This window comes from Nicotiana tabacum, chromosome 8 (genome assembly GCF_000715075.1).
Source record: "Nicotiana tabacum cultivar K326 chromosome 8, ASM71507v2, whole genome shotgun sequence".
Taxonomy (NCBI): domain Eukaryota; kingdom Viridiplantae; phylum Streptophyta; class Magnoliopsida; order Solanales; family Solanaceae; genus Nicotiana; species Nicotiana tabacum.
The window spans coordinates 16,987,941-17,012,107 of NC_134087.1; the positions used below are offsets into that span (position 1 = coordinate 16,987,941).

General features: G+C 34.7%; 3 protein-coding genes across 5 annotated transcripts; 1 reads left to right on the forward strand and 2 right to left on the reverse strand.

Moving 5' to 3' along the window:
• Positions 1-369: 369 nt before the first annotated feature.
• On the forward strand, positions 370-6,214 carry LOC107812727 (transcription factor BIM2). Of its 3 annotated transcripts, none has more exons than XM_016637884.2 (12): positions 370-649; positions 742-1,155; positions 1,266-1,334; positions 2,721-3,071; positions 3,170-3,284; positions 3,380-3,507; positions 3,589-3,697; positions 4,003-4,072; positions 4,152-4,244; positions 4,735-5,177; positions 5,543-5,672; positions 5,783-6,214. In XM_016637884.2, the coding sequence occupies exons 2-12, from the start codon at positions 1,119-1,121 to the stop codon at positions 5,882-5,884; spliced, it is 1,647 nt and encodes a 548-aa protein (XP_016493370.1). In that variant the 5' UTR covers positions 370-649; positions 742-1,118; the 3' UTR covers positions 5,885-6,214. The 3 variants fall into 3 exon arrangements, with proteins under 3 accessions (XP_016493370.1, XP_016493372.1, XP_016493371.1); XM_016637886.2 differs by having other exon boundaries at positions 382-649; positions 3,601-3,697; XM_016637885.2 differs by having other exon boundaries at positions 382-649; positions 3,176-3,284.
• A 6,174-nt stretch (positions 6,215-12,388) lies between these two features.
• On the reverse strand, positions 12,389-13,456 carry LOC142163541 (uncharacterized). The gene is made up of 2 exons (XM_075220844.1): positions 12,869-13,456; positions 12,389-12,796 (listed from the first exon to the last, which is right to left on the reverse strand). Exons 1-2 carry the CDS (start codon positions 13,254-13,256, stop codon positions 12,684-12,686), a joined length of 501 nt encoding a protein of 166 aa, XP_075076945.1. The 5' UTR covers positions 13,257-13,456; the 3' UTR covers positions 12,389-12,683.
• A 5,712-nt stretch (positions 13,457-19,168) lies between these two features.
• Positions 19,169-22,852, reverse strand: LOC107788289 (rhamnogalacturonan I rhamnosyltransferase 1-like). The gene is made up of 8 exons (XM_016609965.2): positions 22,195-22,852; positions 21,418-21,485; positions 21,187-21,275; positions 20,919-21,084; positions 20,534-20,823; positions 20,250-20,454; positions 19,999-20,156; positions 19,169-19,832 (listed from the first exon to the last, which is right to left on the reverse strand). The coding sequence occupies exons 1-8, from the start codon at positions 22,460-22,462 to the stop codon at positions 19,580-19,582; spliced, it is 1,497 nt and encodes a 498-aa protein (XP_016465451.1). The 5' UTR covers positions 22,463-22,852; the 3' UTR covers positions 19,169-19,579.
• Positions 22,853-24,167: the final 1,315 nt, after the last annotated feature.

Here is a 24,167-nt window from a genome sequence, read left to right on the forward strand (position 1 = left end):
ATAAGAAAATAATGTTATATAAATTTAATAAGAGGGAGCAATATTTTGTACAAAGTAAAATATATGAGTTTACATATTACTTTATCGGCTCCTGTGTAATGTGTGTTCTTTTTATTGGACAAAAAATTTCATTTTAAGGTAAAGATGCTGAGAGAAGTATATCCGAATATTACATTGTAAAATAATTCAATTACACCATTACCGTACAAACCACCCCCTGCCCTCAGTTGCACACTTTCCAGTTTCCTCCAGTGAATCCAACGCCGTTAGTCCACCGCATTGACGTTACCTAAACGACGTTGATTCCAAACGGAGTTAGCACGTAACAGCCAACGACAACGAACAACGTTTACCTTTAAAACTTGTCTCATCAAAGAGGAAAGAGAGAGAGACTCCTCTGATCACTGAGACCCATTTTCTTACTTTTTTCTCATATATAAATATAACTTTAAGAAAGGAAGCAATCGAGGCGTGTGTTGTTCATCGTTTGCTGCGTTAATCAAGACGAGGGCCTACCATTAATCCCTAAAAAACTCAATGTTTGGATTAACTCATCATTACGCTTAGGGAATTGAGAAATTCTGTTTTCATCATTTTACGAGGAATACCAGCAGAATTATGCATTATCCATCACTAATTCACATCAAATGTACGTATCTTCCTCCTTTTTCCTTTTGGATCTACCATATTCTAAAATTCTTAGGTTTTTCCTGCATAATTCAGTTGAATTTTGATTGGCAGATTTGGTTGAATAGACCTGCAACATCCTGTTTCTCTCAGAGCTGAATTGCCTGCAGCTGAATTTTTTGGAAAAACACGGAATATATATCGAGGATTCTTATTATCAACCTTACTAGTTCGAGAGACAAAGTTATTGTTGTGTGGTGAATTATTATCGCCAAACAATAGGCAAGTTTTTAGTTTTGTTGAAAAGGAACGGCTTCTAATTAATGCGCGTTCGATCCCCTGTTGGAGGCTGGATCTGCTAGGAATTTGAAGAGTTTTCCGTTTGAAATTGTTGAATTAAGCAACGACTTTTGGAAATTCAGTTGAATTCTGCTGTACAGAGTGGCAATTTGGTCCCTTTTGTTTCTTCGGAACACAGAATTCTGGCTTAAATGGAGCTGCCTCAGTCCAGAACTTTTGGAGCAGAAGGTAACAGTTAATATTAATTCATTTGTGCCAAAAAAACTGGAATTTTGAAGGGATAATCTTAGAGACGAAGTAAAAAACTTAGATTTCCATATATATATTTTTGGTGGCAGGGAGAAAGAAGACGCATGACTTTCTTTCACTGTATTCACCTATTGAACAAGATCCAAGACCTCCGCAAGGTAAATCTTCCGTACATGCAACGATTTATCTTTTTTATTTAGAAGTCTTTTATCCCCTTTAGTATTTTACTGTGATTGTTCTTTCCTCAATCTTATTGTATTGTTTTTCGTTTGGCATAGTTTCTTTTAATTTTCAATTTTTGGCTACGAGGTCTGGATTTAGAAAGTTTACGGTGTCGAATTTAGTAAATGAATGGAGATTTGGAATTTCAGACAAATGTGATTTCTGATGTAAATTGTGGCGGGGATAGAACGAAAAATTCATATAAGCCACTCACGAGTGTCGCAATTAATACACCCGTGACCCTAACGCTGATTGCTGCATGCGTAGAGTTGGGCCATCTTGAGGGCCCTTGACTGTGATAAGCAGCAAATGTTGAATGATATTTTTTCGCAAAAATTATATTAACGTATTATATATGAATTATATATATATTATAAATTTGTTAGTTATTTTTAGTTTGAAGAGTTGAGTGGGCGGCTATTTAAGTTAATTCTTCTTGTTGTGTGGGAATTATAACTCATTTTTCGGTGAAATACTTGTGTTTGTATTAAATCAAACTAATGTACAGTGGCTAAGTCTTAAATTAAGGTGAGAATGAAATTAACTAATTTGGTTTAATAATAAGAGTGTATGTGAAGACAGTGTCCTGTATTAATAGGATTGTAGTATATATCGAGTGCGCATAAATTTTTTGATGAAGTAAATATGAACTCACAATAAACACTCATGCTTCCTTTTTTGATTTGTCAGAAAATGTGTTCCTTTCTTGAAATTGGAAACCTTCTTTTTTGTTGTTGATAACATTTTTTATATTTATTAATTCTTCTTACATCTTATTAAGTCCATGACTTACCTAAAAGTAAACTTTACTTCGATCTCTTTTTTTTATTACTATAATTTTATACTCATTTCATATCAAAAATTGCCATTTCCCCCATATTGAGATGTTCAAAAATATATTTGTTAATGATTTAAAAGTAAGAATACTATAATAGAAGTGGAAAACTCTAGTTTTCTTAAGTCGGAAGTACAGACGGGAGAAAGAAAATTTATGTAATAGAAGCGGTACCAGATAATTAAATTAGAACAGAGGTTAGTTTATCCGGTGATACTCAGTTGTTTTCTACTACCTCTCAGTTGTTTGCTGCTCGTTTGTGACATCAATTCTGAAGTATATAGTATTAATAGGAAGAAACCAATAGGAAAAAGGTTAAGATTGACAAACACTGTGTTACTGTTTGCCAAATTCTACGCCCCTTTTGATTTACCTACACAACGAAAAGGAGCATGTCATGTTTCATTATTGTGCATGGTATTTAACATGGACAATTATGTCTTCTAGTGCCTTGATATAATCTCATCTCGCCATGGCTACTAAACAGGTGGCCACCTAAAAACTCATGATTTCTTGCAACCTCTGGAGCAAGCAAGGAAGACAGTTGGGAAAGCAGAAACTAAAGTAGAGGTAGAGGCTATAGAAAAGACTCCTTCAGCAGCACATATTCTTCCTGGTGGTATTGGCACGTATAGCATTTCTTATTTGCAGCAAAGGATTCCAACGCCAGAAGCAAACATATTTGCTGTCACACAGGCTAGTAGTACTGATAGAGAAGATAGAAACTCAAACTGCAGTTCTTACTCGGGGAGTGGTTTCGCAATATGGAATGAGTCTGCCATCAAAAAGGGAAAGACAGGGAAGGAGAATGTGGCTGGAGATAGACATGTCTTAAGAGGTACAGTTTGAGTACCACTGAGACAACTGTAGCATTATCCGTGGAGAGTTGAGCTTGAACACTTCAGCTCCAGTTAACACTTGTTATTTGCTTGGCAGAAGCAGGTGTCAACATTGGAGGAGGGAAACCCACGACATCGTTGGAACGGCAATCACAATTGTCTTCAAATCATAATCATAACACTGCAACCTTGAGCACGCTCTCATCCGCTCAGTGAGTGACTGGCCTTCCTTCATAAGAATGCTTTTTATTTCTCTTGATATGTTGTGCGTATGCTTCCACTTCTAACTCTATAAATTACGATGCAGGCAATCATCAGCTGTTGAGAATCAGAGTTTCCTCAATATGATGAGATCAGCTAAGAATGCACATGAAGAAGATGATGACGAAGAGGAAGAGTTTATTGTCAAGAAAGAGTCACCTTCACACTCCAGAGGTTTGTCTAGCACAACTCTGATAATTGCTTCTCTCAGTACACTGAATTTAGCATTTTTAACAGAAAGATAACTATGTATAGGCGATTTATCAGTGAAAGTCGATAGAAAAAGCAGCGATCAGAAGCCAAATACTCCGCGCTCGAAGCACTCAGCAACAGAGCAAAGAAGAAGAAGCAAGATCAATGACAGGCATGTATACAATCATAATTTAGAGCTTTGAGAAAATAAAATAAAAGAAAGTGTGTGATGTAGTGACTATTTTTATGTGAAAAGGAGAATGGTTGTGCGATCTGAGGCATATCAAGAAGCTCTCTCTGTCTAGATATCACCTGTTAGTTTGAAAGTTCTATTCCACTGCTAAATCCATACTAGGTTTTCATGTTAACATCCCTAAATTTGGTTAATCTGCTTCTATGTTGTCGGACTTATTAATAGTCACAATGACATGATTGTCAATGAAAATCAAACTATTGCATTTGGAACTTCTTTGTCAGATTTCTGAAGTTGAGAGAGATCATCCCTCACAGTGACCAAAAGAGAGACAAAGCATCATTCTTGCTGGAGGTAATTGAATGTCATATATGATTAAGTGCTCTGTCTATCACGAGAACTGTATACCGAATAAGTAAAATGTCTTTTGTAGGTTGTCGAATATATTCAATTCCTACAAGAGAAAGTGCACAAGTATGAGGGGTCATATCAAGGCTCGGAGAATAAACCTTCAACATTACAATGGGTAAATCCTTCTTTGATCTTTCTCATTGTTTTCTCTCCTTCTCTAGATCTTTAGTTTTAATTATCCTGCCCTTGAAAGGTCATTGGACTTGGATCATCACAGAAGTTAGGACAAAAAGCTCAACATTTCATTTAATACTGTGTATTAAGATGGAGGAGTTGGTCACCAACCGATAAACAATTAAAATGCTAAGTACGAGATACATTGTTTTTTAGCGCATAATAGATGATTCGTAGATATGTTTGGAGCCCGTCACAATCTATGTGGCTCTGGGAGTAAGTAGGGTACGAATGGGATTTTGCCCTTGAAATACAATGGTTGAAATGGTGGAACTCTATTTACTTGTATATATTGCAAGAATGCATAAAATCAAGAAGGACATGAAATATATTTATTCAATTTGTAGATAGCATCCAATCCATGTTAGATGGCTATTCTCTTAGTACATTCATTAATGCAATCAGTGACTTTTCTTCATTCATGAAAGCAGAATAAGTGCCAACGGATGACTCAAGGTTTCGTTGATCAATCTCAAGGAACAAATAGTGCATCTAGTCCTGCAATTATATGTGCTGGAATGTTTGACGAAAGCAAAATTGCAATCTCTGCCACAAGTCCTGTCAATGGACAGACACTGGAGCCAAACAGAATTTCCGCTGTGAAACAAAGTAGTCAGCAGTCTGAATTAACAAACACCGTAGCAACACTTTGTAAGCAACCAAACGCATTTCCATTTTGTGGGAGTACTAGCATAGCATCGCTACAGTCTAGACTGGCACCTGATGCCGACTCATTGGAATTGAAGTCCCAGCCTCAATTTTGGCTTACCAGATCAGATATGACTGATTGTGCTGTTACAAATGATAAGCTAAAAGGCCAAGAGGCGTCTATAGAAGGTGGTACAATCAGCATTTCCAGTGTCTATTCTCAAAGGTAAGAATTTTGTAATGTGGGAAAAGTTTGTGATCTAATCTTTCCAGAGCAACTGTTGATGTGCATCCATATATTTTGGCAGTGCTATGAGCAGAATATAAGCTCATGTTCTGGGAGCCAAGGATCTGAAACTAGATTCAGTTACCTTCGATATTTTAAGGCATTAAACAACGGTGTTAAGATTTTCCAATAGGAATAAATGGTTATGTACTTCGCAATAGGATTTTTTTTGGGTCGATTTAAGATTTTGTTTAATGTTTACCATATGAGTGAAGTTGTGCTTTGCTTTTTTGTCATTGATATTTTTGTTCTTTATTGTATCTCTTTAATTCATATAAGTTTACACTCTAATAAATACCTTTCAGGTTGTTGAACACATTGAAACAAGCACTGCAGAGTTCCGGAGTAGATTTGTCGCAAGCCAGTATGTCAGTGAAAATTGATCTTGGGAAAAGAGTAAATGACAGTTTAAATGCTTCAGTGTCCAATTTTAAGGTACCTGAAGTTCTTTTAGTTCCACTAATTTTCTAGTTCTTGATTATATTATTCTGAAACTATACGAATCAAGCCATAAGTAACAACCTTAACTTTGACATGATTCCCAGGGTGACAACATTTCCACAAGCAATCGACCAAATCCACAGTTGATAGATTCAAGTACAAGGGAGGAGTCTGTCCATGCCTTTAAACGGCTCAAAACAAGTTGAAGCTAATTTAACACACATGGGTTCTTTTGCAATTTATTCAATTAAATTTTTTACCTTCCCCTTCTGGTTCTGAAGGGATATTCATATCTATACCTGGTATAGAAAATCTCACTTAATCGGATCATAAGCCACTGTAAATGTAATTCTTTTTCTTTTCCTCCCTCTTTTTCTCTTTGATTGTCTGGCTGCACAGGTTGTTTCCGACTAGAGTTTGATATTTACATTTGTAGTAAATCATCTAAACCATGTATGATATCATTACATGAGGCTTCCATGTTCATGTTGAGAAGCCGCTTTTTAATTTAAGGCTTCCAATCATTTCCATCTTAAGTTTCTCGGACATCTTTCTTGATTATCTTTATATTACTTGTGGAATCCTTGAACAACAATGGCATATGGATGTAATTTAAATTATGTAATTCAGTTTTTAACTAATTCTTTGTTTTGGTTCTTGTCTTCTATTTTTGTATTTTTACTTGTTCCAGAAAAAGGGTGCGAAGGTTCCTCAGAAGCACAGGTTGTAGAATATTCTTTTTATTACCGATCTGCTCTAACATAATGATGTATTTTTCTCATAAATAATGGAAAGGTAGTATTTAACCCTTATGATATAGTTTAGAGGTTCTTTTGTGGGGTTTTCTTGGAAAGTAGTGTATGGTTTCGGATTTTGTAGTAAAATTGGTTTTGTTTTGTTCTGAAAGAACAATTTTCAGTCACAAACTTGAAGAACCATGGGATCTTTACATATACTTGATGAGCCTTTGTTTCATGGTTATAGTTTAGAGTTCTTCTTTTATGTGGGGTTTTCTTGGAAAGTAGTGTATGTTTCATGGAATTGTTATGTTTTGAAAGAACAATGTATTTATTTCATTGAGAAGTTCTCTTTCCAGTCACAAACTTAAAGAAGCATGGTTTATGGGAAGGCCTTAAAGCTCCATTTTCCCGTTAATCTTGGAACAAATTTCTTCTTGCATTATCAGGGGATGAGATCCTCTCTGGTGAAAGCTTGCTTACATTGATAGTCTCAAACTAAAATATAGGTAGAGAGTTGTGGTAAATTCGCAGAGCTAATCCATTAATGACGAATTCTCACAGTAGAAATAAATATTGGACTAAAATGAGTTTAAATGAAGCGAGATAGACCGTGAGATAATCTTTGACTTGGCCCAGATGTTACTTGCTCTTCTAGGCCCAATACATGCCAATTATACTCAAAGCTATCCCACCTTGTGTTTTACTTAATTCCTTATGGATGTTTTTTCCAGTCATTTGAACTTTTACTTTTGCATTTCAGTTTGTATGATACATTTTTTATTAGTTAGAATACGTTGATATCTTTTATTACATAGGTTAGGAGATGCTAAATATATGGTTCACTTTTTAGAATAATTTCTCCCGTGGCACTTGTTTTCTAATTCTATTGAAAATTGCATCCAGAATACATGATAATTTCCATTAAAGCTTTAAAAAGAAAAAGTTCAAGACCGCAATAACGTAACGTGGGTAAGCATAAATAGAGCAACAAATGATATGTAGTCATCTGGGACCAGTACATTTTATTGATTAAACTATGCAGTCTGCTTAAAGTGAGTAAAATAATTGATTATCCAAGTGCATCAAATTGTTCACAGTACATTCATGTTTAAAACCTTAAACTTTATACTGAGGTGCAATAGCTTAAAGATCGTTATACCAAAAGTTAGATCATTGAGTAGTTCATGTAGTCATATACGTTAGAGGCGGCTCAATAGAGTTGGAGGCCTAAAGACAAACCATAATAAGAGGCCTTAAACTTGTTTAACAATTTTAGATTTTTATGTTTTTATTGTTTATTTCTTTCACTTTTTGAGATGCAATTTAATCTTGATGATACCCATTTATCTTTATTGAGTTTAATTTTAGTTTTTTTCACATAACCGTCACGTTAACATAACACACTATATATCATTGCCTCCCAAAGTTACAATCATGCAGGAATTTGTATTTGCAAATATGATAAACAAATCAACTATAGTTTTTTATCTAAATATCTTGAAGCATACCTACAGAGACCATAGAAGAAACAAAAATTTACAAAGTTAGACTTGCAAATAAAATTTATTCAAGTTGGAATGAGAAGAACTAGAAAGTAAGTACATATTTAATTGCATTTCACTTTCATTAAAATTTTCTCAACCAACTACAAAGAATAAAAAAGACCACATAAGTACAATAAATATTTAAATTGAAAATAAGAAAAGTAGCTTTTGGGGTCTCTAATTTTGTGAGGCCTAAAGCGGCCACTTTAGTGGCCTAGGAGTTAAGCCACCTCTGACGTAAGAGTTAGTGGGAGGAAGTAAAAAAGGAGGGGGGAGGAAAATATTGTTGTTCCTTCTGTACTTGTAAATAATGATTCTGGAAATTAGAACATTAGCTTATAAACGTAAATATAAATAAAACAGAAATTAATTCGAGCCCACTGAATTCACAGTGTTTCCTTAAGGAATTTAATCCCCTCCTAGTACCCAAGGTTATAGATTATTTCCTCCCAGGATAGAACGAATTAAACATTGGTGTAGCGGTACTTCAAACCCCAGTGTTTCAGCGAACACAAAGTTCGGCAGCAAATCACACTTATGGATGTTTTGTTTGTAGTTAAAAACAATGCAGAATAAGGAGGACAACTCAGAAGTCGAATGGAAATTCTGAGAGGAAGGAATGCAAAGTATAGCCAATGTTGAATTCTTACTGAAGAGAATATCAGATTGCAATTCGTTTTTCCGGTGTATACGCAGTGTATACAGAGTGTATATACAGTATATACAGAGTGTATATTAAGTGTATACAGAGTATATATTAAGTGTATACAGAGTGTTTCGAGTGTTTTTTCCGATGTGTTCTTCTTTCTCTCCAACTTATGCTCTATTTATAGCAGTTATTTGAGAGAAATCCTCCCCCTCCATGGTGCAACAAGCACTAGGCTATCATGGAGGAAGCACTTACATGGTGGAATGTACACTTGCTTGGTGGGAGGAGCACTTGCACCATTGTGGGAGGTGCACTAGGCTGCTTATTGCTTAGTGTTGCAACACAATACACGGATTGGAAAACATCCGTTACAAACATAGATTATATCACGTTAATATTTCACTATTAACAAATAAATTTGGTCCAAAAAATTAATCAATCGATCGATCATTTGACCAAATCCAAATCCAAATCCCATTTCCCATTCACTATAATTTTAAGACTATTTCATCTTAAACAAAAACTCAACAATCCCCCACATGAATGGGGAATGACTATATCACGGAAGTATGCATGAAAAACTTGTGTGATTTGCAAACAAGGATTAATTGCATCTGGATAAGTAGGTTTCCCTTTGTACTTTCCGTAGTGAACTTATGTCGGATATACTCGGTCAATCGGTAGATTTGATATCTTTGAACCGTCGAACTTTAGTGTATACCTAGACAACCATAAGTCACACAATCAACCCTTAACCGTCTTTGGTTCTCATTGTTGTGTTCGTTTCAGCCATGAAGATCGCCTGGTTTCATAAGTGCGTAGAGAATTGGCCTTGCAGAATTCTCCTTGAAGCGGCTAACACTTCACACTTACATAGGTGATTCCTAAACGTGTCATCTCGTAGATACACTATTTGATATACCCTGTATCAAATTTAGAAATCATTAAAAAAACCTTAATGTTTTATTCTTGGTACTGAACATTGTCTCATCACGAGAATGGACTAAAAAATTTTGTTGACAATGTTGAACCGTCATTAATGACTTTGTTTGATCTCCTTGAACCTAGATCTTGGGATCTCCAGCCTTCTAGGTAGAGTTACCGCCACAATGACTTGTTCTCGGCCATAGTCCCATTCCCCTCGATGATTTCTCAACTACCTCTCTAGTTAGGCCTTTTGTAAGTGGATCCGACACATTATCACTTGACTTTACATAGTTCATCGTGATAATTCCTTTAGAGAGAAGTTGCCTAACGGTTTTATGTCTTCGTCGTATATGACGAGATTTACCGTTATACATAACGCTCCCAACCCTTCCAATTGCCGCTTGGCTATCACAGTGTATGCATATTGGTGCCAACGGTTTGGGCCAAAAATGGAATGTCTTCCAAGAAATTCCGGAGCCATTCAGCTTCTTCACCGGCTTTATCTAAGGCTATGAACTCAGCCTCCATTGTAGAGCGGGCAATACATGTTTGTTTGGACGACTTCCAAGATACCGCTCCTCCACTAATAGTGAATACATATCCACTTGTGGACTTCGAATGAGTTGAACCGGTGATCCAATTTACATTACAATATCCTTCAATCACTGCAAGATATTTACTGTAGTCCAAATCAAAGTTTTGGGTATGTTCTAAGTATCCCAAAACTCGTTTCATTGCCATCCAATGAGATTGGCCTGGATTGCTCGTGTATCGACTTAGTTTACTTATAGCACAAGCTATATCTGGTCGTGTACAATTCATGATGTACATTAAGCATCCCAACACACGAGCATAATCCAATTGTGATATGCTTTGGTCTTTATTCTTTGCTAGTGCAAGATTTACGTCAATTGGAGTCTTTGCAACTTTAAAGCCCAAGTGCTTGAATTTTTCAAGTACTGTCTTAATATAATGAGATTGTGACAATGCCAGACCTTGAGGAGTCTTTTGGATCTTAATCCCCAGAATTAAATCTGCAATTCCCAAGTCCTTCATATCAAACTTGCTAGTTAGCATACGCTTAGTAGCATTTATGTTGGCAATGCTATTACTCATTATCAGCATATCATCCACATATAGGCAAACAATGACTATGTGATTTGGAACATTTTTAATGTACACACATTTATCACATTCATTTATCTTAAAACCATTTGACAACATTGTTTAGTCAAATTTCGCATGTCATTGTTTGGGTGCTTGTTTTAGTCCGTAAAGGGACTTAACAAGTCTACATACCTTATTTTCTTTACCTGGAACCACAAACCCTTCAGGTTGTTCCATGTAAATTTCTTCCTCCAACTCTCCATTTAAGAAGGCCGTTTTAACATCCATTTGATGAATTTCAAGACCATACACTGCAGCTAATGCTACTAACATCCGTATGGATGTAATCCTTGTAACTGGGGAGTATGTATCAAAGTAGTCAAGACCTTCTCGTTGTCTATACCCTTTGACAACAAGTCTTGCCTTAAATTTATCAATAGTGCCATCATCTTTCATTTTTTTCTTAAAAATCCATTTAGAACCCAAAGGTTTATTTCCAGGAGGAAGATCAACCAATTCTCATGTATGGTTGTTCAATATGGATTCTATTTCACTATTGACTGCCTCTTTCCAGAACAATGATTCCGAAGAAGACATAGCTTCTTTAAATGTTCGAGGCTCATTTTCCAATAAGAAAGTCACAAAATCTGGTCCAAACGAAGTAGACGTTCTTTGACGTTTACTACGTCTTGGATCCCCCGGATTAAATGTACTTTCTTTTGTTTCTTCCCGAGGTCGTTTAGATCCTTCACCAATCGACTCGCATTCCTTTTTATACGGATATATATTTTCAAAGAACTCAGCATTATCTGATTCTATAACCGTATTATTATGAATGTCGGGATTTTCTGATTTATGAACCAGAAATCGATATGCTTTACTATTAGTCGCATATCCTATGAAAACACAATCAACTGTTTTCGGTCCTATTTTTACCCTTTTGGGTTTAGGAACTTGCACTTTTGCTAAACACCCTCACACTTTAAAATAATTTAAGTTGGGCTTCCTTCCTTTCCATTTTTCATATGGAATGGATTGTGTTTTGCTATGGGGTACTCGATTTTGTATTCGGTTAGCCGTAAGAACGGCTTCCCCCCACAAGTTCTGTGGAAAACCAGAACTTATCAACAATGCGTTCATCATTTCCTTTAATGAACGATTCTTTCTTTCCGCAATCCCATTGGATTGGGGCGTGTAAGGGGATGTTGTTTGATGAATAATTCCATATTTTAAACATATTTGTTCAAAAGGAGATTCATATTCACCACCCCTATCACTTCTTATCATTTTGATTTTCTTGTTAAGTTGCGTTTCAACTTCATTATTGTATTGCTTGAATGCGTTTATTGCTTCATCTTTACTATTAAGTAAGTAAACATAGCAATATCGAGTACTATCATCAATAAAAGTTATGAAATACTTCTTTCCACCGCGAGATGGTATTGACTTCATGTCACAAATATCTGTGTGAATTAAGTCTAAAGGATTTGAATTCCTTTCAACCGACTTATAAGTATGTTTAACATATTTAGATTCCACACATATTTGACATTTTGATTTTTCGCATTCAAACTTAGGCAATACTTCCAAGTTAATCATTTTTCGCAAGGTTTTATAATTGACATGACCCAAACGTACATGTCATAAATCATTTGACTCAAGTAAGTAAGAAGAAGCTGAAGTTTTATTATTAGTTTCAACAACTATTACATTCAGCTTGAAAAGGCCTTCAGTAAGGTAACCTTTTCCTACAAACATTTCATTTTTACTAATCACTACCTTGTCAGATACAAAAACGCACTTGAAACCGTGCTTTACAAGAAGTCCAGTAGAGACTAAGCTCTTCCTAATCTCGGGAACATGAAGGACGTTGTTCAAAGTCATAACCTTGCCAGAAGTCATCTTGAGAAATATCTTACCGTATCCTTCAATTTTTGTTGTAGCAGCATTTCCCATAGAGAGCGTCTCTTCGGGGCCAGCAGAAGCATATGTAGAAAATGCGTCCCTCACAGCACAAACATGGCGAGTGGCTCTAGAATCAATCCACCACTCCTTTGGGTTTGTGTTTCAAATAATTTTTAAAGTCCTTCCACAATGGAGGCAACTTCTCAATTATTGATGCTACTTGGAATGTCTCATTGATGACAAGACCTTCAATGAAAATTCCGTTAGTAAAATTACTAAAAAATTTACTTTCAACATTAGCATTTATTTGAAATATACCTTCAGCAAGTAGATCATGAATAATCACTTGTAACTCCTGGACTTGGGTAATAACAGACTTGCTATCTACCATTTTGTAGTCCAAAAATTTTGCAGCGGCGAATTTCTTCTTCCTGGCATCTTCAGTTTTGTATTTCTTTTCAAGCGCATTCCATAATTCTTTTGACGTCTCCACGCCACTGTATACATTATACAAATTATCCTCCAGTCCGCTAAGAATATAATTCTTGCACAAGAAGTCAGAATGCTTCCACGCCTCAATTACGAGAAAGCTATTATTCTCTGGAGTTTCATCTGGAAGATCAGGAACATCTTCCTTGATGAACTTCTGTAGACATAACGTAGTCAAGTAGAAGAATATCTTTTGCTGCCAGTGCTTGAATTCCATCCCGGAAATTTTTCGGGTTTCTCTGTCGGTGCAAACGCCGAAGTTTGACTTGTCGATGCGTTGGCAGTCATCATCGGAACAGCTTGATTTCCGTCATTCGCCATTTTTACTGTAAAAATGACACAAACAAACGTTTAATAAACGTTTAAAACTGGAGTGAAAAATCACGTAGATTTTAATCTCCAACAAAACGCCACGAAGGCTTTACTCTCCAAATGGGAGTAAAAATCACGTAGATTTTAATCTCCAACAAACCGCCACGAAGGCTTTACTCTCCAAACGGGAGTACACAAAAACCACAAAGGTTATAGTTTCCAGAATAATAAAAGTAACACAAATACAGAAATTAAAATTATTAAATTCCTTAAGCTTGTTGTTCCTTCTGTACTTGTAAATAATGATTCTGGAAATTAGAACGTTAGCTTATAAACGTAAATATAAATAAAACAGAAATTAATTCGAGCCCACTGAATTCACAGTGTTTCCTTAAGGAATTTAATCCCCTCCTAGTACCCAAGGTTATAGATTATTTCCTCCCAGGATAGAACGAATTACACACTGGTGTAGCGGTACTTCAAACCCCAGTGTTTCAGCGAACACAAAGTTCGGCAGTAAATCACACTTATGGATGCTTTGTTTGTAGTTAAAAACAATGCAGAATAAGGAGGACAACTCAGAAGTCGAATGGAAATTCTGAGAGGAAGGAATGCAAAGTATAGCCAATGTTGAATTCTTACTGAAGAGAATATCAGATTGCAATTCGTTTTTCCAGTGTATACGCAGTGTATACAGAGTGTATATCCAGTATATACAGAGTATATATCCAGTGTATACAGAGTGTATATTAAGTGTATACAGAGTGTTTCGAGTGTTTTTTCCGATGTGTTCTTCTTTCTCTCCAACTTATGCTCTATTTATAGCAGTTATTTGAGAGAAATCCGCCCCCTCCATGGTGCAACAAGCACTAGGCTATCATGGAGGAAGCACTTACATGGTGGAATGTACACTTGCTTGGTGGGAGGAGCACTTGCACCATTGTGGGAGGTGCACTAGGCTGCTTATTGCTTAGTGTTGCAACACAATACACGGATTGGAAAACATCCGTTACAAACACGGATTATATCACGTTAATATTCACTATTAACAAATAAATTTGGTCCAAAAAATTAATCAATCGATCGATCATTTGACCAAATCCGAATCCAAATCCAAATCCAAATCCCATTTCCTATTCACTCTAATTTTAAGACTATTTCATCTTAAACAAAAACTCAACAAATATGACATAGTATTCTTCGGTTGCGTGGAGGTTGGATGATTTTAACCCCCAAACAATATAGTAACAACAATAGCAAAAAGGGTTTACTATCTATGTATTGATGGTGTAAAAGATTATAGTAAATTGAGGTAATTTATATTGTAAATATAAGTTAATATTGAGGCTGACATATTGGAAGATCAATCTATATCAAAATAACCATGAGCGGCTAGTCGGCTACAATATTGTTAAGTTTCTTCCTCTTGACCAAATCTGTAATCCTCATTAATTGATTCATTTTATGTGATTTTCCTTATTAAATTAAAAGTTATCAAGGAACCATGCATGACACTGACTAGAGAGCTCCCGAATATACAATATTAATTGGTAACATCGTTAAAATGGCAACTGATGTAATGTACTACTTATTAATTTATTCTTTTCAAACACTAATTCAGTTTACTCTTATCGGCAAAGCGAATACAATATCAAATGCATAAATGAAGAGTCATACAATTAGTTCTAAATTCAAAATGTTAGCATGAACTAATACGAATAACATCATATCATGTCGGGTAATGAATCATTGTCAATTGTACCTTATTTTCAACTAGGTACGTCTCCTTATTCTTATTGTCAGTGTCTCATACATATACTCACTTGATGTGAAATATCTCTAAATAAACGATTACTAGTAATATATATAGAGTCTTTTGGAAAGTTAAACAAGAGTTAGTAATGAGGACCTTTATTTTAAAATGAGGAATGTATTGAAAATTAGTTAGTAAAATTTTCTTGGTTTGCAATATTTATTTTTAAAAAATACTTTCCTTTTCATGAGGAAAAAGTGCTATAAATAATTCATAAACCAAGTGGATCTAGTTGATTCCAGAAAATCAATTCATGATTAGTGTTATGAGTTCATACTCTCTTGGGCCAAAAAAAAAGGAATTCAAACTCGCTAATTTAATCTTTTTATGCACTTGTGTTAACAAACAAAAAAACGTTTAGCCTGCCTGCATGGCTTAAATGCTTTCTGTCCAATGAGAATGTGGTCAAAAATTAATAATAGAGTGTCTGACCACATTCATGGTCTGATTAATTATCTTCAAGCATAAACATATAAGATTACTTAGTAAAAAATACTAAACAATCATCATTAACCTCCCTCACTTTTTTCCAATTGCAATTTTTATATGATATTTTTCCATAAATATGAAATTAGAATAAGATAAAGTGAAAGGAGTTAGCTTTTCAACCTAAGGTGAAAATTAATAACAGTAGATTTATTTTTACGCTTGTTCTAAATAATCTATCAGTAAACCAAGGGCTTGTTTGGTACAAGTGATTAGGCATAATTAATCGTATATTTAAATTTGAAATGAGTTTATCTTATATTTGGCTGAGATAAAATTGTGGTATAACTAATTTCAAGATTATAGTATTATTTTTATCCCTATAGGAGGGTAGGATAACAATCCGGAATAACTAATCCCAAATAATTAATCCTGGAATAATTTGTTCCCAACCAAACGACCTCTAAGGGCTCGTTTGGTACGAGGATAAGTGGTAATTAAACCTGGAATTAAATTTGAGTAGAGTTTATCCCATGTTTGATTGGGATAAAATCGTGGTATAACTAATCTCGGGATTGTAGTGTGTTTTTTTCACCCCTACAGGGGGTGGGATAACTAATCTAACTTGTTTCCCAACTAAGGGGTTGTTTGGTTGGAAACAAGTTATCCCCGGATTAGTTATTTCACCCTCTCATAAGGATAAATAAACACTACAATCCCCCGATAACTACTCCTGAATTAGTTGTACCACAATTTTATCCCAACCAAACATGGGATAAACTCATCTTAAATTGAATTCCGAAAGTAATTATCCCTTATCACGTAGTACCAAACGAGCCCTAAGAGGTCATTTGATATGAGGTATAAGAAGGTATAGGAGTGGTATAAAAATTTAATACCACCTTAATACTCTGTTTGGTTAGCAAACCAGGTATAAGTTATCCCGGTGTTAATTTTAACACCGGAATAACTTATACCTTATAAAGGGTGGGGTAATTAGCACCGGTATAACTTATATATTCTTCTTAGAAATTACACAATTGTCATTCTTAATATAACATATCAAATAGTGAATAAACAATAATCTCAATATAATTAACCTCAGCATAACTTATACCGACATAACTTATACCGGCATAATCCCTATTCCAACCAAACGATCCCTAAATATGTAATTATAACCTATAGTCATACTTGTATTGATTGATAGGTAGAAATAGTCAGATTGTAAAGATCCCTAAATATGTAATTATAACCTATAGTCATACTTGTATTGATTGATAGGTAGAAATAGTCAGATTGTAAAAGACCCGAATGCACTTAAAACTATGAGGAGGATTGAATTTTTTACTAAGATTCCTACCTCGAGGTTGCTTTTATTTCTTGGATCCTTCACTTATTGATAAGAATAACACTATTAATAATTACCATCTGTTAATAGTAGTAAATCATAGGCAGCAATTTCTTGGGATTGCCTATCTTGGATTCTAACATGCTAAATGCCAAGCAAGATCCCAATAATTCGTAAAACTGAATGAGCCCATCTAGACCGTTACTTCTTTTATAGTCGTTTTCCAATTTTTAAATTTATTTTGTTTGATTCGAACCATATCAATTACTTAGGATTAAGTTTTACTCATGTTAATATAATTATTATTTTAGGTCAAATGTTCTCAAGTTTTTTTAGTTTTGTTAGACACTTTTATACTAACATAATATGTAAAGAATTCCTAGTGTTTGGTGAAACTAATAGATTATAATATTAGAATGAGATTAGATAAAATGAAGCGGCCTGAACAATAAAAACTTTATATAGCTGACCCCAATTTATTTGGGATTGATTCGTAGTAGTTATTGCATTTAGTCGTCGTAGTGAAAAGAAGTTGGAGAATTGAAACTAAGGGAGGATTGAGGACTTAAAAACTTTTCTTTCTAATTATTTTGGCATTTGAAAATTGGTTGAATAGAGCCACTGCCAGTGAATAATGGAGCAATAATATATGAACAAAAGTTGGAAATTAAGCAAATAATGACCGTATCAACAAGGACGCACTAAAGCACTGGTATTAGGAGGAATTAGTGCTAAAAACAGATTAATTTAGTGGAGGTTAAGTGCTGAAAGTGGCTTTGCTTTAGGATGTGTTTGGTATGACTGGAAAATATTTTCTTGAAAAACAAGTAGTAATCTTATTCATTTTCCGGTGTTTGGTACGCAAATTAAGGAAAATAACTTCTCAAGAGTATTCATAAATAATTTAGATATAATAAACATGAAGCCATAAACTTTCAAACCAACAACCTTTCGAACCCACAAATTTCATAAATTTTCGACACCGCGGAATTTCGAACCCGTAAACTTCCAAACACATAAACTTCCGAACTCATAACTTTGGAACTTGTAAAAATTTGAACCTTTAAACCGATAAATAAAAAAACTAAAACTGAAAAATATATTTTTAAAAAAAACGGGGGGGGGGGGGGGGGAGGCAGGTGATTTGGGTGGGGCTGGGTGGTGCAGAAAAATAAAAAAATAGATATTTGAAATTGCAAAAAAAATGGTAAAAAAAATAATTTTTTTTTGTGGTAGGGGGTGGGGTGGAAGAGGAGTAGGGTGGATGGTAACGGAAAAACTGAAATTTGAAAAAAAATAGCCTTTTTTGGATAGAGGGGGTGGGGTGGGTTGGTGAGGGTGGGGAAGGTTGAGAAGCAGTTTTGGAAAATGTTTTCCCTTCTCTTGATAAGGAAAACATTTTCCTCCAATTGGAGGAAAATGAATTGATAAGAAAAATGTTTTCCAAAACATTTAAGCCAACCGAACGTGAGAAAATTAAAAAATATTTTTCGGAAAATGTTTTCCTTCGTACCAAACACTCCCTTAGTGTTTAACCATTAGTGTCCTCTCACATAGTATATTAATATGAAAATTATGTGGCTAATTCTTTTTTATATGAATCCCAAATTCCATTTTTATTTTTCTTCAAGAAAATTAAGGTATCACCCGACCTACATGTGAATTATTAATCATAATGATAATGATTATGCACACAACCTATCTCACTATGGCTTTTTATTAGGGCGATAAATATTAGTTTTCTTTAAGCATTTGACGACAATATCAGAAAAGCAAAACAAAAAATAAACATCTTTATTCTGGTCGCCTTTTGTTTTCTTTCTTCATTTTTTCTCCTATAACGTATATTTGATATGTTTAATGCAAGTGAGCTGTAAAGTGCTTTTATTAAAATCAATGGTTGATGAGTATAATGACAACTAATTTCAGCCATAAACTAAAACCCCAAGAAAAAGTAAACAAGAAGCCATAGTGAACTGTGTAGAAAAAGTAAACAAGAAGCGATAAAGGTAAAATGGGTAAAATGAAGAATTTAAAGTTAAATTATTTTTAATTGTAAAACTGTGTCTGTTGTTTTTAGAACAGACTAATAAGAAAAGTGCGTCATCTATTTTGAAACAGAAGGAGTATCACAAACTCGTTAAGAGTCAATCTTGTTGAGAACAGCACGTATAGAAAAATGTTTGGAAAAAAATATAAAGGGGCAAGTGTAAAAGAACAAACAATGGAGAAAGAGCAAATATAGCACACGAGATTTAAGAAAAAAGAATGGAGGAGCCTAAATGGAACTTTAAATTTGAGCAAATCCAAAAGTTCCTGCAGACAAATCTATGTTGTACTACCCCCTCTGTGTATACTGCCATTGACAATGTATATCCCTGCAATGGCAGGACAGTTTCTATACATGTATTTGATTATTGGGTTTCTGGAAAAAAAAAACATTTATATATAACCCTTTCAAATGCTTCCGAGTTCTTCTCAGGATTTGGAGTGCAACACACCCTTTACTTCAACAGCATCCTCAGAAGCAAAATCGAGCTCAAATTTTTCGAGTGTTGCATAAGCATTTCCTCCAAATATGTCATAGAAGTGCACGGAAGTATCTTTTCCTAACCCGAATGTTACCATCAACCATGATTTATATGTTGCTTAACGTCTCATCCTCATAAGATGGTTCTAAGCACTCCCACGGGTTGGAGTAAAAATAATCTTCCTCTTTAGGTCTGTCTGGAATGACTAACCTCTTCGTAGGGTTGCCCATACGTTCAGCATGAGCTTCCTTAACAGCGGTAGAAAACTCATCCCATGTCAATGATCCACTGTTATGTTGGTCTATTAAATCCACCAGAAGCCTTCTGTGCAACAAGATAGTTTTCTTGTATCCAAGATATCTATATAGAATAGAGGACATTCAGATAAAATCAACATTGTACATAAACCAGCAAACCAACTAAACCCCATGTGTAATGGGCATCCCTAATAAATAATTTACTACTATTTGGAATATGAAGTCGCCCTTTTATTATGCAACTACTATGATCTATGAAAAAAGAATACCTGCGATGTCCTTCGACAACTTTAGCCATGTTTCCATCATAAGTAGGAACAAAGATATCGCTCTCCAAAGAAACGAGATAATCTAATGCTGCCATCTGGGAGGAGTGATTTTGAAAGAACCTCAGCTCAGAAGGCTCTAGTAGTGTCTCCTTCCTTACCTGTTAGAAATGAAATCCCGTGCAAATGGTGAGTCTGCAAATTCAGTCAACGTATTCAGAAACTTAAAAACTAACTAGAACTTTCCAACTTACCAGATTAGGATAAGCTGCAGCAAGACTAGCCATTCTCCTTTCTCCGCCATAAATCTCTCCGGCAGCAATGTAAACTTGAATACTAGGATCGATGTCCAATGCCCTTAAAGTAAGAGCAGTTTCCTCAGGTGTCAAAGGACAGAGACCGTCTCTTCTTTTCAAATCTGAATTTATAATTTTTTCTTTCCACCATGGATAAGCATATCTGCAGAAAGGAAAAATTACTCAGCCAGAAAACTAAGGATGGTTAAAAGCCACCAATGAATACAAGGATTTAACTTCACCTCATTCTAGTCAACTCTTCAACCTCCTCCTTGTTGCATCCCTGAGTACAGCCAGAGAAAGCTAACATATCCATTTCGTATCTTAGGTGCAGAACCATAACAGGACCCTCTTCTCTGAGTAGTCTGATAACCTTTCTACCCAGCTCTTCTATTTGAGGGGTGAATTTCAACGCACCAAAATTAACTCGGCATCGTAGCTTTTGAATTTCCATAGGTTGTCCATTATTGGCAAGCCGAGCATCAGTCCTGTTCAAATGAACTACTTTATGCTTCCGAATTAAGGGAAGAATCTGTATTCAGGAAATGACCATCATTACACTGGAAAAAGGATGCGAGAGTTAACAACAATAACAAAGTACCATTTATTTAGCAATAAACCACAAACCTGATTATGGTAGTAGGAAATGTCGGACCAACTAATAGGAGCCATGGTATGAATAGTTCCCAACTCTACTCTACTCTTCAATCTTGGAGGTAGCTCCTTCAATATTCGAACTTCATCTCTCAAGGACGTTATGAAATGATCAACATCAAATATGTCTTGAAATTCACTGCAAATAAAAAATGCTGTTAATACAAATCACCATGTTTTCTTTCGAAAGAAGAATTCAGTAATTTGAAAGACAAAAAACAAGATAATTGAGTGGACACACCTCGGATCAGCCCAAAAGGAGGTTTTATCCAGCTCAGGAACAATAAGAGTCACATTCAAATATCTTGCTATAGCAACCATATCACATATCTGCAACAAGAATAGACAAAGAACAAAGGAAAAAAAAAACACTTGACAAAATCATCCCACGAGTCAAATTCACAATTGTCTAAATTAATTACATTTGTAAGTATGTGGTAGTGAACTGATTGATCAAAAGCAAGCTACTAACCGCTGACCGCATTTGATTAAGCCCACCATTGCATGAAACCATGAGGTAACCATTATTCCTGTAAACCCCTGAGATTCACAAATAATCATGACATCCATCAGTTTGACAAATCGTTCAGATGTGAAGTTATTAGCTCTAAATTCAACCCCTGGAACTCCCAATAATGTAGGTCAGGAAACAGATAACCGCTGAAAGACTTGCAAAACAATTTTGTTCTTAAATTAGGGTAACCTGAAAGTTTGATTAACCTGAATAGGACGATGTAGTATGTGATTTCAATAATATTCTAAAGCCAAATACTCAAAAAATGGATCAACATACTTTAAAAGTATACCAATTATAGTTAGCAGAATACTAGAATAACCTGAAAATAGGTAAAATTCCTTCTATAACAAGTCCTCCAACTAAAATATGCATAAATGGCATTAAGCTATACTCACTAATAATTCCACTTCCCCATTAATATGACTATCTCTATGAGAAAATATGCACCATGATCTCTTAGTTATCGAACGCAAATGCGACTGCCAAGATTTCAACTTTATGAGTTCTGTATTTTAGAACAATGACTTCAAGTGCTAATAACTGGATTCTAAATCTAATTTTCATACATAATGAATATCTTGACACAAATACACTATTTGAACAAAAGTAACTGGGTTCGGCCTCCAGCCTTATTGGAACACAAGGGGGAAACAAGTCAACAATGCTGAGTACATGGACATGAACACACACACACACAAACACACACAGAGAGAGAGTCAAAAGGATACTCACGCTTTGGTGGAAGAACTCTAGCAGGGACCGCAGGAGACGATTTAACGACAAGTAAAGCAGTGGATTCGTGAGAAAAACAAGAGGGCCAGCCTTTTAAAACCCTAGGACCCCAATTCTCTCCCAATATAGTCAATTGAACCAAACAAATCCACAACAGTACAGATGTAGTTACCCTTATAATCCACAGCTTCATTCTAGACCTATATACTATACAATTCTTCAGTTTCTCTACACGACTTTCCCCTAAAGCTGTCCCTTTTAACCCCATTATTATTTATGACCTATCCCTCCCGCCCCCTACAATTCTCTGCCCATAAAATCACTATTCAAATCTCATGTTTGTATTTTTTCCTTTTTTAGCTCAATATCTCATCACACACAACCAATATACCCCAAAAAGCTCACTTATTTGGATAATGTAGGATCTAAAATCAATCAAGATCCCACTTTATTTGAGACCCACAATTTTGCTTCATACAAAAGAAGACATGGGGTTATAAAAAAGTTGAAATCCGAGCACCAAAATAGGAAAAGTTTAAATCTTTCCCCTAAATGAGAAGAAAATTTCAGAATATTCCCTTCAGAAACTTGAGCAAAAATTGGATTCTGCAAAAGAAAATGATGTTGAATGGGAGAAGGAGAAAGATGATGATAACATAATTGGGTCGGATTTAGGGAGTGATAATATATGGATCGGGTCTTGACCCTGTTGATTGGTTGAAATGGTTATGAAATGCCAAAAGTTGGAAACAAATTTATGGATATTGAATGTTTACACTAAACTAAACTGTAGTTGATTTATTAGGGTTAAATTAATTAACAAAATTAATGTAAACCGTGTATTAACTCCAGTTAAGTAATAACAACATTTATGAAAATATAATCTATTTTGTAAGTATTCATTTGTTATAAATAGTTTGTACATTTCATGCTACATTGGATGCTCATGTTGTGAATAGCATAGTTTGTATATTGGATGCTGCATTGGATGTTCATGTTATGAATAGCTTAAAGATTAAATCTCCTACTTTATGTCCATCATCTTCACTTTTTATGCCTATAAAAGGTTATGTAATTGCAATGGAAAGATATACCAAAGTGAAAGAAGAAAAGACTTCTTCCTTCTTTCTATCTATTCTTATTTACATTTTACTGCATTGCTTTTATTTTATAATACGTTATCAGCACGAAACTCTAATTTTATTTATATTTTATCAAGGTATGTATTATTATAATCATTTTATTTATGGCAGTACATGCATATGCTCATTGTTTGCAGATTACTTGTGCTCTTGGGCATCTTAAATAGTTTAAGTACATTGCAGTGATAAAATAACTATTTCCTTCCGTACTCAACTCTTAGAGAACCTCAAAGTCATCAAACTAGCGATGCACTAATGACATACTTATAATATTCATGGACTTCCTCGATCAAAACATATCTTTAAGGCATTTTGAAGAACTGTGAGAAATGAATTGACAAGCAATAATTTTATAGTTTAATTACTTTATATTTATTGGAACATATAAATAATGCTAGTTACGTTCAATTCTATTAACACATATATATCAATAATATAAAGTGAAATGAAACAAGTATGTAATTTCTACTTTATGGCAAGAATAAAATGAAATAGTAGATTGTTAACATGATATAACTCTATTTTCATTTATTTTACCTTAATCGTTTTGTTTTCATTAATTATTTATTATTATAATTATTTCTCAAACTTATTCATCTTTTATGATAGTTTTCACTATGTCAAATTTATCAAAACTTGAATTTGTGGCACTTGACATCACAGGGAGAAACTTTTTATCATGGGTTCTTGGTGCTGAAATTCACCTTGACGCTAAAGGTCTTGAAAATACTATTATACAAGGAAATGAAGCATCAAATCAGGATAAAGCAAAGACCATGATTTTCCTTCGTCATCATCTACATGAAGGGTTAAAAACTTATATTTAACCGT

What these genes read in the sequence shown, in the direction of transcription:
- LOC107812727 (XM_016637884.2), top strand. Translation starts at nt 1,119, where the DNA reads ATGGAGCTGCCTCAGTCCAGAACTTTTGGAGCAGAAG. An exon ending in AGATAGACATGTCTTAAGAG is followed by an intron (nt 3,072 to 3,169) that starts GTACAGTTTGAG and finishes TTTGCTTGGCAG; the next exon opens with AAGCAGGTGTCAACATTGGA. An exon ending in GTCACCTTCACACTCCAGAG is followed by an intron (nt 3,508 to 3,588) that starts GTTTGTCTAGCA and finishes AACTATGTATAG; the next exon opens with GCGATTTATCAGTGAAAGTC.
- LOC142163541 (XM_075220844.1), bottom strand. Translation starts at nt 13,256, where the DNA reads ATGGAATTCAAGCACTGGCAGCAAAAGATATTCTTCTACTTGACTACG. An exon ending in TCATGATCTACTTGCTGAAG is followed by an intron (nt 12,797 to 12,868) that starts GTATATTTCAAA and finishes TTTTCATTGAAG; the next exon opens with GTCTTGTCATCAATGAGACA.
- LOC107788289 (XM_016609965.2), bottom strand. Translation starts at nt 22,462, where the DNA reads ATGGGGTTAAAAGGGACAGCTTTAGGGGAAAGTCGTGTAGAGAAACTG. An exon ending in TAGAGTTCTTCCACCAAAGC is followed by an intron (nt 21,486 to 22,194) that starts GTGAGTATCCTT and finishes TGTGAATCTCAG; the next exon opens with GGGTTTACAGGAATAATGGT. An exon ending in GAAGAGTTGACTAGAATGAG is followed by an intron (nt 20,455 to 20,533) that starts GTGAAGTTAAAT and finishes TCCTTTCTGCAG; the next exon opens with ATATGCTTATCCATGGTGGA.